This window comes from Salmo salar, chromosome ssa10 (genome assembly GCF_905237065.1).
Source record: "Salmo salar chromosome ssa10, Ssal_v3.1, whole genome shotgun sequence".
NCBI lineage: Eukaryota > Metazoa > Chordata > Actinopteri > Salmoniformes > Salmonidae > Salmo > Salmo salar.
This window is the reverse complement of record NC_059451.1, coordinates 120,977,955-120,990,953: the sequence shown is the minus strand read 5'-3', so window position 1 is coordinate 120,990,953 and position 12,999 is coordinate 120,977,955. Positions and strand designations below refer to the sequence as shown.

The 12,999-nt window shown below is 44.0% G+C and overlaps 1 protein-coding gene across 4 annotated transcripts in view; it reads left to right on the top strand.

Annotated features, from left to right (window-relative positions):
- The window catches only part of tp53i11b (tumor protein p53 inducible protein 11b), a 99,659-nt gene extending 94,780 nt beyond the window's left edge, over nt 1–4,879 (top strand). For all 4 annotated transcript variants that reach the window (XM_014125948.2, XM_045688572.1, XM_045688571.1 and 1 more), the window contains 2 exons: nt 3,373–3,474; nt 3,875–4,879. In XM_014125948.2, coding sequence (XP_013981423.2) covers nt 3,373–3,474; nt 3,875–4,011 — 239 coding nt within the window. In that variant the 3' untranslated portion in view covers nt 4,012–4,879. The remainder of the gene's footprint in view (nt 1–3,372; nt 3,475–3,874) is intronic.
- The last annotated feature ends 8,120 nt before the right edge of the window (nt 4,880–12,999 follow it).

Sequence of the window (12,999 nt, the reverse complement as noted above, 5' to 3'; positions counted from 1 at the left end):
GAAAGTATTCAGACCCTTTGACTTTTTCCACAATTTGTTACGTTACAGCCTTATTCTAAAATGGATTACATTGTTTTCCCCATCAATCTACAGACAATACCCCACAATGACATCACAATACCCCACAATGACATCACAATACCCCACAATGACATCACAATACCCCACAATGACATCACAATACCCCATAATGATGAAGCAAAACTTTTATTTTTTAGAAACCTTTGCAAATGTATTACAAATAAAGAAACGTATCACATTTACATAAGTATTCAGACCGTTTACCCTTTACAGACTCATCTTCTTGGGTATGACACTACAAACTTAGCACACCTGTATTTGGGGAGATTTTCCATTCTTTTCTGAAGACCCTCTCGAGCTCTGTCAGGTTGGATGGGGAGCGTCGCTGCACAGCTATTTTCAGATCTCTCCACAGATTTTTGATCGGGTTCAAGTCCGGGCTCTGGCTGGGCCACTAAAGGACATTCAGAGACTTGTCCCGAAGCCACTCCTGCGTTGTCTTGACTGTGTGCTTAGGGTCGTTGACTTGTTGGAAGGTGAACCTTTGTGCTCTGAGCGCTCAATTGCTCCGTTCATCTTTCCCTTGATCCTGACTAGTCTCCCAGTCTCAGCCGCTGAAAAATATCCCCACAGCATGATGCTGCCACCACCATGCTTCACCATAGGGATGGTGCCAGGTTTCCTCCAGACATGACGCTTGTCATTCAGGCCAAAGAGTTCAATCTTGGTTTCATCAGACCAGAGAATCTTGTTTCTCATGGTCTGAGAGTCCTTTGTGCCTTTTGGCAAATTCCAAGCGGGCTGTCATGTCCCTTTTACTGAGGAGTGGCTTCAGTCTGGCCACTCTACCATAAAGGCCTGATGGGTGGAATGATGCAGAGATGCTTGTCCTTCTGGTAGGTTCTCCCATGTCCACAGAGGAGCTCTGTCAGTGACCATCGGGTTCTTGGTCACCTCCCTGACCAAGGCCTTTCTTCCCTGATTGCTCAGTTTGTCCGGGCGGCCAGCTCTAGCAAGAGTCTTGGTGGTTCCAAACGTCTTCCATTTAAGAACGATGGAGGCCATTGTGTTCTTGGGGACCTTCAATGCTGCAGAAATGTTTTGGTACCCTTCCCCAAATCTGTGCCTCGACACAATCCTGTCTTGGAGCTCTACAGACAATTCCTTCGACCTCATGGCTTGGTTTTTGCTCTGACATGCACTGTCAACTGTGGGACCTTAGACAGGTGTGTGCCTTTTCCAAATCATGTCCAATCAATTGAATTTATCACAGGTGGGCTTCAATCAAGTTGTATAAACATTTCAAGGATGACCAATGGAAACAGGATGCACCTGAGCTCAATTTTGAGTCTCACAGCAAAGGGTCTGAATACTTATTATGTAAATAAGTTTTTTCTGAATTTTGTATTTAAAAATATATATATTTTAGAATAAGGCTGTAACGTAACAATGTGGAATAAGTCAAGGTGTCTGAATACTTTATGAATGCACTATACAGGTCTTGGATAGCAGGAAGCTTGGCCCCAGTGATGCATTGGGCCATACGCACTATCCTCTGTAGCGCCTTACAGTCAGATGCCAAGCCGTTGCCATACCAGGCGGTGACGCAACCGGTCAGGATGCTCTCAATGGTGCAGCTGTGGAACTTTGAGGATTTGGTTTTGTCGTGCCCTCTTCATGATTGCCTTGGTGTGTTTGGATCATGATAGTTTGTTGGTGATGCGGACACCAAGGAACTCGAAACTCTCGACCCGCTCCACTACATCCCCGTCGATGTTAATGGAGGCCTGTTCGGCCTGACATTTCTTGTAGTCCACGATCAGCTCCTTTTGTCTTGCTCACATTGAGGGAGAGGTTGTTGTCCTGGCACCACACTGCCAGTTCTTTGACCTCCTCCCTATAGGCTGTCTCATCGTCGTCGGTGATCAGGCCTACCACTGTTGTGTCGTCAGCAAACTTAATGATGGTGTTGGCGTCATGCCTGGCCATGGAGTCATGGGTGAACAGGGAGTACAGGAGGGGACTAAGCACGCACCACTGAGGGGCCCCCGTGTTGAGGATCAGCTGTGGCAGATGTGTTGTTGCTTACTCTTACCACCTGGGGGCGGCCCGTCAGGAAGTCCAAGATCCAGTTGCAGAGGGAGTTGTTTAGTCCCAGGGTCATTAGCTTAGTGATGAGCTTTGAGGATACTATGGTGTTGAACACCAAGCTGTAGTCAATGAATAGCATTCTCACGTAGGTGTTCCTTTTGTCCAGGTGGGCAAGGGCAGTGTGGAGTGTGATTGAGATTGCATCATCTGTGGATCTGTTGGCGCGATATGTGAATTGGAGAGGGTCTACGGTTTTCCGGGATGATGGTGTTGATATGAGACATGACCAGCCTTTCAAAGCACTTCATGGCTACCGACGTGAGTGCGATGGGCAGTAGTCATTTAGACAGGTTACCTTCACTTTCTTGGGCATAGGGACTCTGGTGGTCTGCTTGAAACATTTAGGTATTACAGACTCAGTCAGAGAGAGGTTAAAAATGTCAGTGAAGACACTTGCCAATTAGTCCACACGTGATCTGAGTACAGGGCCTGGTAATCCATCTGCCCCGCTGCCTTGTGAATGTTGACCTCTTTTATTTAAAGGTCATTATGGAGAAGTAGTGAAATTAACCTGGGACTACTAAGGTCATTATGGAGCGATCTCGCTAGGGGGCCCCCAACCCAATCTCCCATGGCAAAAAAAAACCTCCCTCTAGGGGGCCCCCAACCCAATCTCCCATGGCAAAAACCCCCCTCCCTCTAGGGGGCCCCCAACCAAATCTCCCATGGCAAAAACCCCCCTCCCTCTAGGGGGCCCCCAACCAAATCTCCCATGGCAAAAACCCCCCTCCCTCTAGGGGGCCCCCAACCAAATCTCCCATGGCAAAACCCCCCCTCCCTCTAGGGGGCCCCCAACCAAATCTCCCATGGCAAAAAGTATAGAATTGCAGGAAATTAGACCCCGTGTAGGTCGGGCCCCAAATGATGTAGACTGGCCCTGGACCTGTCTAGATTCTAGCTTATTAACGATAACATGAGCCCTGAAATTAAATATTTGTTGATATCTTATGTAGATAAGTGTTATGAAGAATGCCCAGTGAATGAAGATGAGGAGGGTATATTTTTCAGATTTATTTAGATTTGGAGTAGGAATGTCTCCATACCATTTGTCACGTGACCTCTTTGACCCCCCTAACCTCTTACCGATGGCATTTCCTCCCACAGTTCTATCCCTTATCTTGTGGAATGGGTTGTAAAACACAAGAGAAAGGTCATCATTCAATGGACTAAACTATAACCCATGACCTCTGACCCCTCCAGGTCTGTCCCTCATCTTGTGGAATGGAGTGTATACACAAGAGAAGGTCATCATTCAATGGACTCTGCTAAGTGAAGCATGCTACTTTGCCGTCCAGTTTTTAGGTGAGATCACATCTTCTTTCATATTGGTATTTAATATATAAATTCATGCTTATGCCGCAAATCTATTACCGTATATATTATTATTATTATTATTCAATGAACCTTATTGCTGTATTTCATGCTGTCCGTTCTGCCCACCGTCTTCAGATTGTGTATAGGCTAACGGCTCCCTCTAGTGTTGGAGACGCAGTAGTACTGTTTGGAGTTTGGATCAGCTACCACTGTTGAAAAGTCTCATCCCTCTTCATAGTTTATTACCGATGAGGGACTGTATCTCCAGGACTGAGTGTCATCCATTATCTATCAATCAGTCAGTCGCTACGTCTCTTTATGCGAGAGGGAGAGAGGGAGTTTTATAAAAACATTTTTTAACTGTTGTCTCAACCCTGTCTTGTTGCAGTTACGTCGGTCACCCTGGTGGAGATGGGCTCGTTGCCCAACGCTGCCATCCTCCTCCTCCTCAGCCAGGTGCTCTTCCTCCTGGTCACTCTCTTCTATTACTACCACCTGGGGAGAGGACGGCCCAAGAAGATCTGAGAGGGAGGAGAGAGTACGACCCAAGAAGATCTGAGAGGGAGGGGAGTAGAGAGGACGACCCAAGATGATCTGAGAGGGAGGGGAGGAGAGAGGACGGCCCAAGAAGATCTGAGAGGGAGGGGAGGAGAGAGGACGATTTGAGAGGAGGCAGAGGAGAGAGGACAACCCAAGAAGATCTGAGAGCAGGGAGGGGTGGGGAGGGGACAGAGGCCCACAGGGTGGGTTAGGTTGTCTGGGTGCTTTCAGATATTTAATTCCAAACGGAGCTGGGGTTTATTGAATGAAGCAGCTAGTAATGTAATGTGTAGAGCTGACATTATTCACAGTTCTACATGACAAACCGTCATGGCAGATCTATACATTACATGTATGACTTTCTGTAATGTTACAACTTTCTGATCAGGGATGTGATGTGGGGGCGGGGCTTATCAGGGATGTGATGTGGGGGCGGGGCTTATCAGGGATGTGATGTGGGGGCGGGGCTTATCAGGGATGTGATGTGGGGGCGGGGCTTATCAGGGATGTGGTTGTGAGTGGGAGGTGCTTAACAGGGATGGATGTGGGGGCGGTGCTTATCAGGGATGGGATGTGGGGGAGGGGCTTAACAGGGATGTGTCTGTGACGTGGGAGGGGCTTGGTCCATCCAGCCCCATTCTACTGTATGTTAGACTCCAGATGTTTTCAATAACCCCACCAGTCAACACATGGTGGTCTGGTGGCCTCATTTGTTCTCTATATGGAAATGAGAAAGAGTCTGATTGTGAAAGTGAACTGGGAGATTGTTGTCCTCCTCCAAATATTGTATGCTACTTTTGTGGGTGGTTCTGGGTAAAAAAACAAACAAAAAAAACAAGTTTATTCATTTGAAGTAATGTTTTTCTTGTACAGTACCTCCTTTCCACCCAGTCACGTGACTTAGTGCTTACGTCCCAAATAACACCTTATTCCATTTATAGTGCACTACCTTTGAGCAAAAGTAGAGTCCTATGGGCCCTGATCAAAGTAGTGCACTGTATAGGAAATAGGTAGGTTTTTTTGGGACCAATCCAAGATGTACAGAGTAATTTAAAACACTATACTGTATTAGTATGTAGTCATTTTAATGTTTTTTTTTGTTGTTGTTCAAATGTGATCTTTTGGTAGTTTCATTTTGAATATACTGTAGTCTCAAGGACCAAGACTTTGTTAGTTTAAAGATGTTCCATTTTTATGGTGTTGGTTGGTGACGTTGTTACTGGTCCTGTGCACTAAGGTGAAACCTGGATATCTTTTCTCTCGCTCTCTCTCTCTCTCTCTCTCTCGCTCTCGCTCTCGCTCTCGCTCTCTCTCTCGCTCTCTCTCTCTCTCTCTCTCTCTCTCTCGCTCTCTCTCTCGCTCTCTCTCTCTCTCTCGCTCTCTCTCTCGCTCTCTCTCTCTCTCGCTCTCTCTCTCTCGCTCTCTCTCTCTCTCGCTCTCTCTCTCTCGCTCTCTCTCTTTTTCTCTCTCTCTCTCTCTTTTTCTCTCGCTCTCTCTCTTTTTCTCGCGCTCTCTCTCTTTTTCTCGCGCTCTCTCTCTTTTTCTCGCGCTCTCTCTCTTTTTCTCTCGCTCTCTCTCTTTTTCTTTCTCGCTCTCTCTCTTTTTCTTTCTCGCTCTCTCTCTTTCTTTCTCACTGTCTCGCTCTCTCTCTCTGTCTCTCTCTCTCTGTCTCTGTCTCTCTCTGCTTCTGTCAGCTGCTCATTTAACCAGCAGAATGTCCGCTATAGGTAGAAGACTGCTGTAAAGGCTGAGCGGTACAGTAAAATACAATCAGACTAATACAATTACTAGAACAGACATTTTCATTTTCTATTTATATGATCTGACCTGCTGCCCTTGGTATCTAAACTGAAAGGTGGTCTGACCTGCTGCCCTTGGTATCTAAACTGAAAGGTGATCTGGCCTGCTGCCCTTGGTATCTAAACTGAAAGGTGATCTGACCTGCTGCCCTTGGTATCTAAACTGAAAGGTGATCTGACCTGCTGCCCTTGGTATCTAAACTGAAAGGTGGTCTGACCTGCTGCCCTTGGTATCTAAACTGAAAGGTGATCTGACCTGCTGCCTCATGGTGAAGCCATTGTCCAGCTGACAGACTGGTATAATGTGTGTATGAGCGTCTATATATATATATATATATATATATATATATATATATATATATATATATATATATATATATATATATTCTGTCTGTTCTTAATGCTGGGTCAGAACACTGAGGGAGGTCATAGGTCTGCTTTTCAGTCTGTCCAATGGGCATAGAGAACACATGCTGTACATGATATAGATGCCTCATCCCCTAACGGGATATTGAGCTTACAATATGAAGCGCATCGGGAATAGACATTTTACAGGGATGATAACCTTTTTAATTCAGCAAGTTTCTGTCAAGAGGTTTGACAGTGAAGGTCAATTCCACTCCAAAAATATATTATTGGCATTTGTTTCATTAGTCCACTGTTGTTACAGTCCCCCCCAAAAAATGTTTTGCAGTGCAGCAATCAAGATACAGAACTTTGAAAACGCTAATTGTCACTTGCCACACCATCAATATATTTATACTGTAGGCCTACTGTATAATTACGCTGAAATATTTAGTATTTATGGTAAAGTTTAACTTGAACATTGTGTAGGCTAATCAAATGTTATTTGTCACATGCTTCATAAATAACAGGAGTAGATTAAGTAAGCATTTCACTGTTAGTCCATACCTGTTGTTTACAAAGCATGTGACAAATAACTTTAGATTTGAATCCTACAGCAGCCACCTGGTTACAGATTATCTCTTTTTCTATGTTGATGGTTGGGAATAATGTCAACATGGTTATGTAGAGAGAGAACAACATTCGTTTTCATTTTTACTGTGTACTTTCGATGTGACCAGCAGAGCATACCAGTGTTAGTCAGAGACATCTTTATTGGTGACATGGCACAACTTTTATACACACCATATCTATCTTTAGTCTTGCCTTAAAGTTTTCAAACAACAGTCACCACCAACATACAATTCACTTGATACTTGTACATGTAAATAAAGTAGCCATGTGCTGTATTACTGCTGTGTGGTGGAGCTGTTATTTTCAACGTAACAGGAAACGTATACATTTCTTCGTTTTCTAAAGTCTCATTCTGTGATTTTTAAAGATCATTTTAATGTTGTGTAACTTGTTGTGTCTGGGGTCTAAGTCTTGCATTTGGAAAGTATTAAGACCCCTTGATTTTTTCCCCCCCACATTTAGTTACATTTTAGAATAAGACTATGTATTAAATATCCCCCCCCCATCAATCTACACACAATACCCCATAATGACATCACAATACCCCACAATGACATCACAATACCCCACAATGACATCACAATACCCCACAATGACATCACAATGACATCACAATACCCCACAATGACAAAGCAAAAACTGGTTTTTAGAAATGTTTACACATTTTATTAAATATACAAAATATCACATTTAAATAAGTATTCAGACCCTTTACTCAGTACTTTGTTGAGTGCTCTGGAGCAGGTTTTCATCAAGGATCTCTCTGTACTTTACTCTGTTCATCTTCCCCTCGATCCTGACTAGTCTCCCAGTCCCTGCCGCCGGAAAACATCCCCACAGCATGATGCTGCCACCACCATGCTTCACCATAGGGATGGTGCCAGGTTTCCTCCAGATGTGACGCTTGACATTCAGACCAAAGAGTTCAATCTTGGTTTCATCAGACCAGAGTATCTTGTTTCTCATTGTCTGAGGGTCCTTTTGGCAAACTCCCAAGAGGGCTGGCATGTGCCTTTTACTGAGGAGTGGCTTTCATCTGGCCACACTACCATAAAGGCCTGATTGGTGGAGTGCTGCAGAGATGCTTGTCTTCCTGGAAGGTTCTCCCATCTCCACAGAGGAACTCTAGACCTCTGTCAGAGTGACCATCGGGTTCTTGGTCACCTCCCTGACCAAGGCCCTTCTCCCCCGGTTGCTCAGTTTGGCCGGGCGGCCAGCTCTAGGAAGAGTCTTGGTGGTTCCTAGCTTCCGCCATTTAAGAATGAGGGAGGCCACTGTGCTCTTGGACCTTCAATGCTGCAGAAATTTTTTGGTACCCTTCCCCAGATCTGTGCCTCGACACAATCCTGTCTCGGAGCTCTACGTACAATTCCTTTTGACCTCATGGCTTGGTTTTTGCTCTGACATGCACTGTCAACTGTGGGACCTTATATAGACAGGTGTGTGCCTTTCCAAATCATGTCCAATCAATTGAATTTACCACAGTTGGACTCCAAGTTGTAGAAACATCTCAAGGATGATCAATGGAAACAGGATGCACCTGAGCTCAATTCCGAGTTTCATAGCAACGGGTCTGAATACTTATCATGTAAATGAAGTTTTATTTGCAAACATTTCTAAAAAAAAATTAACTGTTTTTCGCTTTGTCATTATGAAGTCCACTGCATTATGGGGTATTGTGTGTAGATAATGATTTGTTTTTATGTAATCCATTTTAGAATACGTCTGTAACAAAATGTGGAAAAATGTCAAGGGGTCTGAATACTTTCTGAATGCTCTGTATATGGATTTGTGATATTTGTGGTTTTTTGATGTTAGACAATTGCATGTGGTATAGTCCTTTTGTGTATTGAAATATGGCACATGTAAATGCATATTTTATAGCACATTTATACTAGTAGAACACAGGTGTGATCATGCATGGTCAATGTGTTCATTTTGTATTTTTTTATTTCACCTTTATTTAACCAGGTAGGCTAGTTGAGAACAAGTTCTCATTTACAACTGCGACCTGGCCAAGATAAAGCAAAGCAGTTCGACACATACAACAACACAGAGTTACACATGGAGTAAAACAAACATGCAGTCAATAATACAGTCGAGTCAATGGTGACAAAATGGGTGTTTAGTCATGAACAGAATGAAGCTATTATAGTTCTGACAAAACAGGGAGAAAATTATATTTCTATGTTTGTGCGTGATATGGATATTTTGTGTTTTTCACGTGATCTCTGCCTTCCCTTGAAAGCCTATGTCAGTCCCCATGTTCCTTAACATTTACATTTTAGTCATTTAGCAGACACTCTTATCCAGAGTCACTTAGTGCATTAATCTTCAGATAGCTAGGTGGGACAACCCCATATCACATGTCATAGTCAGTACATTGATCTCCAGATAGCTAGGTGGGACAACCCCATATCACATGTCGTAGTCAGTACATTCATCTTCAGATAGCTAGGTGGGACAACCCCATATCACATGTCATAGTCAGTACATTGATCTCCAGATAGCTAGGTGGGACAACCCCATATCACAGTCGTAGTCAGTACATTCATCTTCAGATAACTAGGTGGGACAACCCCATATCACGTCATAGTCAGTACATTCATCTTCAGATAGCTAGGTGGGACAACCCCATATCACAGTCATAGTCAGTACATTCATCTTCAGATAGCTAGGTGGGACAACCCCATATCACAGTCATAGTCAGTACATTCATCTTCAGATAGCTAGGTGGGACAACCCCATATCACAGTCATAGTAAGTACTTTTTTTCCAATCCTCTACCAGTGGATTCCGAACCTCTCCTTGGGGACTCCCATGTATTTGAACTATTCCAGAGCCTGTCTCGGAGCTCTTGTTATCCAATTACCAAGCCCTTGACTAGGTGATTCAGGTGAGCAAGTACAGGGCTACAACAAAATGTAGAAAAGTCGGGGTCCCCGAAGGAGAAAAAACACTGCTCTAGTCTAACTGGATTCCCAGGCTGGATCTGTGAATCCACACCACCTCTTGGCTATGTCTGAAAATGTTACTAGCTGTGAAATCTTTGCCTCCTACGTCCTTCCTCAATTCCTTTCAAAGCTCATTTGACGAGGAGGTCCGAGGGAGGGACCTTGGATCCTCTCCTCCAATGGGCTTTGAGAGGAATTTTTAGGAAACGAGGACTGTTGTCAACCAATCCACTTACCCTCTTTTTTTTTCCGCAGCTCACATCTACAGTCCTTGCTGTACATCTTAACAAAATCTACACGCTCAGAAAGGAAGTCTGTCTCTCATTGTGCTGTATAGAAAACACAGATGTCTTCCAGTGAGAAGCACATGATGCCCATCTGATGGTAAATGACCATGTTGAGTTCTGTCTGAGAAGGTTGTAAGTGCTGGTTCTCTAGTGGTTTTGTGGTTCTGTGTGTACTGCAAGGCAGACCAGATGTTGCTTGTTCCTATGGTGACTGTACTGCACAGTATAGCACAGATGAGACACGCACGTGCACACACACACTAGTAAGTATCCCTTTCACCGTGTTTAATTAGTAGTCAGCACTCCTCCTTGACTCTGTGTCCCGGGCCTATACAGCAGACCCTCCCTATCTGGCAAACATGGTAATTATTGAGTTAAAAATGTTGAAATCACTGAAGAGCTACTTATTTTGGTGGTGAGGGAGGGATGGATGGATGGATGGAGGACAAGACAAGAGGTGGTGCTCTGTAAAGAGAACTCTATTTCAGTAATGTGCTTTTGATATCATCTTTGCTCTGCTATACGTTTTGATGGTCCACTGCTGCCATGAAAGGGTTTAACGGAAAGATATAGACGGTCGGACATGAATTTGGTACACTGTAGCTTAAATCACGTTCATATGTGATTTTATTTTTATTTCGTTTCAACTGGTTATCAGTTCAACTGACCAGTGCTTTCAGCTGACAGAATAAGATCAATACTGTTCATTTAAGTTTTTTTTTTATGTGGACGCATTATATTGTACCTCAAATTAGAATTATGTTACGGATTTCCATTGTTTTAGTTTGAAATAAAGAAAACGTGTTCATTTTGGAGACTCCTGTCCTGTTATTGTCATGAATTATACTATTGTGTATATGGACACCCCTTCAAATTAGTGGATTCGGCTGTTTCAGCCACACCCATTGCTGACAGCGGTATAAAATCGAGCATGCAGCCATGCAATCTCCATAGACATAGAATGGCGTTACTGAAAATGGTTTCCATGGCAGATCAGCCTCACACAAGCCTTAGATCACCATGCGCAATGCCAAGCATCGGCTGGAGTGATGTAAAGCTCGCCGCCATTGGACTTTGTAGTAGTGGAAACGCGTTCTCTGGAGTGATGAATCACGCTTCAACAGCTGGAAGTCCGGACGGAAGAATCTGGGTTTGGCAGATGCCAGGAGAACGCTACCTGCCCCAATGCGTAGTGCCAACTGTAAAGTTTGGTGGATGAGAAGTAATGTTCTGGGGCTGTTTTTCATGGTTCAGGCCCCTTAGTTCTGGTGACGAGAAATCTTAATGCTACAGAATAAAATTACCTTCTAGACGATTCTGTGCTTCTAACGTTGTGGCAACAGTTTGGGGAAGGGCCTTTTCCTGTTTCAGCATGACAATGCCCCTGTGCACAAAGTGAGGTCCAAAATAGTTTGTCGAGATCGGTGTGGAAGAACTTGACTGACCTCAAACCCATATTTTGACATGAATTGGAACGCCGACTGCAAGCCAGGCTTAATCGCCCAACATCAGTGCCCGACCTCACTAACGCTCTTGTGGCTGAATGGAAGCAAGTCCCCACAGCAATGTTCCAACATCTAGTGGAAAGCCTTCCCAGAAGAGTGGAGGAGGCTGTTTATAGCAGAAAAGGGGGGGGGGGACCAACTCCATATTAATCCCCATGATTTATGGAATGAAATGTTCGACGACCAGGTGTCCACATACATTTAGTGATATGTTGTAAAATGTGTTCTACTTGAGCCTCGTCATGCAACACACACACACACACACACACACTGTGGTGAAGGCTTGACCTTAAAAAAAACAACCCTTTACTGTATAGAGTTGATAAGTGTTTCTGAATTCTCCTTTGCTTTTCATCAACTCTAAAACATATAAATGATGTGAACAGTCCCATCAGGAAAGCAATAGGCTAATCAGATCTACTTTCAATGAAAAGTTATGAGGTTTCAAAGTTCACATGCTGACTTTCTACACAGCTTTTTATTTTTTATTTTTTGTTTTGTTACTGAAACGGTAGCAATTACAGTAAAGGCTTACAGTAACAACTTCATAATAACACAGTAACACTTCCTGAATTGGACCAGAGACTCCATAGCCTCCACCTCCCTTCCCAGATGTAGCCACACTGAGGATGCCCACCCAACTTAACCCAGGAAGGAGACCAGAGAGGAGTCAACTCACTGCAGTTTTGTCCCCCCCCCCCCCAATAGTACCACATTTCTATGACTTGATTGGCAGCTCTGGGAACTAAGCATTCAGCAGAGCCTACCTTCAATATGCTTGTGGTTACTATGCAAACAGGAAGCTGTGGGTAAAAACCACACGTTGAACGGAAATGAATCAACAAACTGTTAACTAATACTAAAGAGAATGTGTGTGTGTGTGTGTGTGTGTGTGTGTGTGTGTGTGTGTGTGTGTGTGTGTGTGTGTGTGTGTGTGTGTGTGTGTGTGTGTGTGTGTGTGTGTGTGTGTGTGTGTGTGTGTGTGTGTGTGTGTGTGTGTGTGTGTGTGTGTGTGTGTGTGTGTGTGTGTGTGTGTGTGTGTGTGTGTGTGTGTGTGTGTGTGTGTGTGTGTGTGTGTGTGTGCTTGTGTGTGTGTGTGTGTGTGTGTGTGTGTGTGTGTGTGTGTGTGTGTGTGTGTTCGTTCCTTTCCGTCGACATGTCTAAACAGACGGTAACTGAAGATTAAATGTGTAATCTTAGCCTTTGTTGTGGATCCAATCATCAGGTCAGATCGCTGTGTGTTTGTTCTGACGGGAACCTACCATTTATGGATCTATTATATATGACCTGTTTTTTTTACAGGAAGGTGTATGGGATGTATATTACGTGCTTCGGGTATAGGTTTACCTGTGCAGTATGAGATGTACTACTCTCTCCTTCTTCCGTGCGCTTGTTCTTTGCGTGGATGGTGCCGAAGTGCACTGCGAGCTGAAAAAAAAAATGCAGGAAA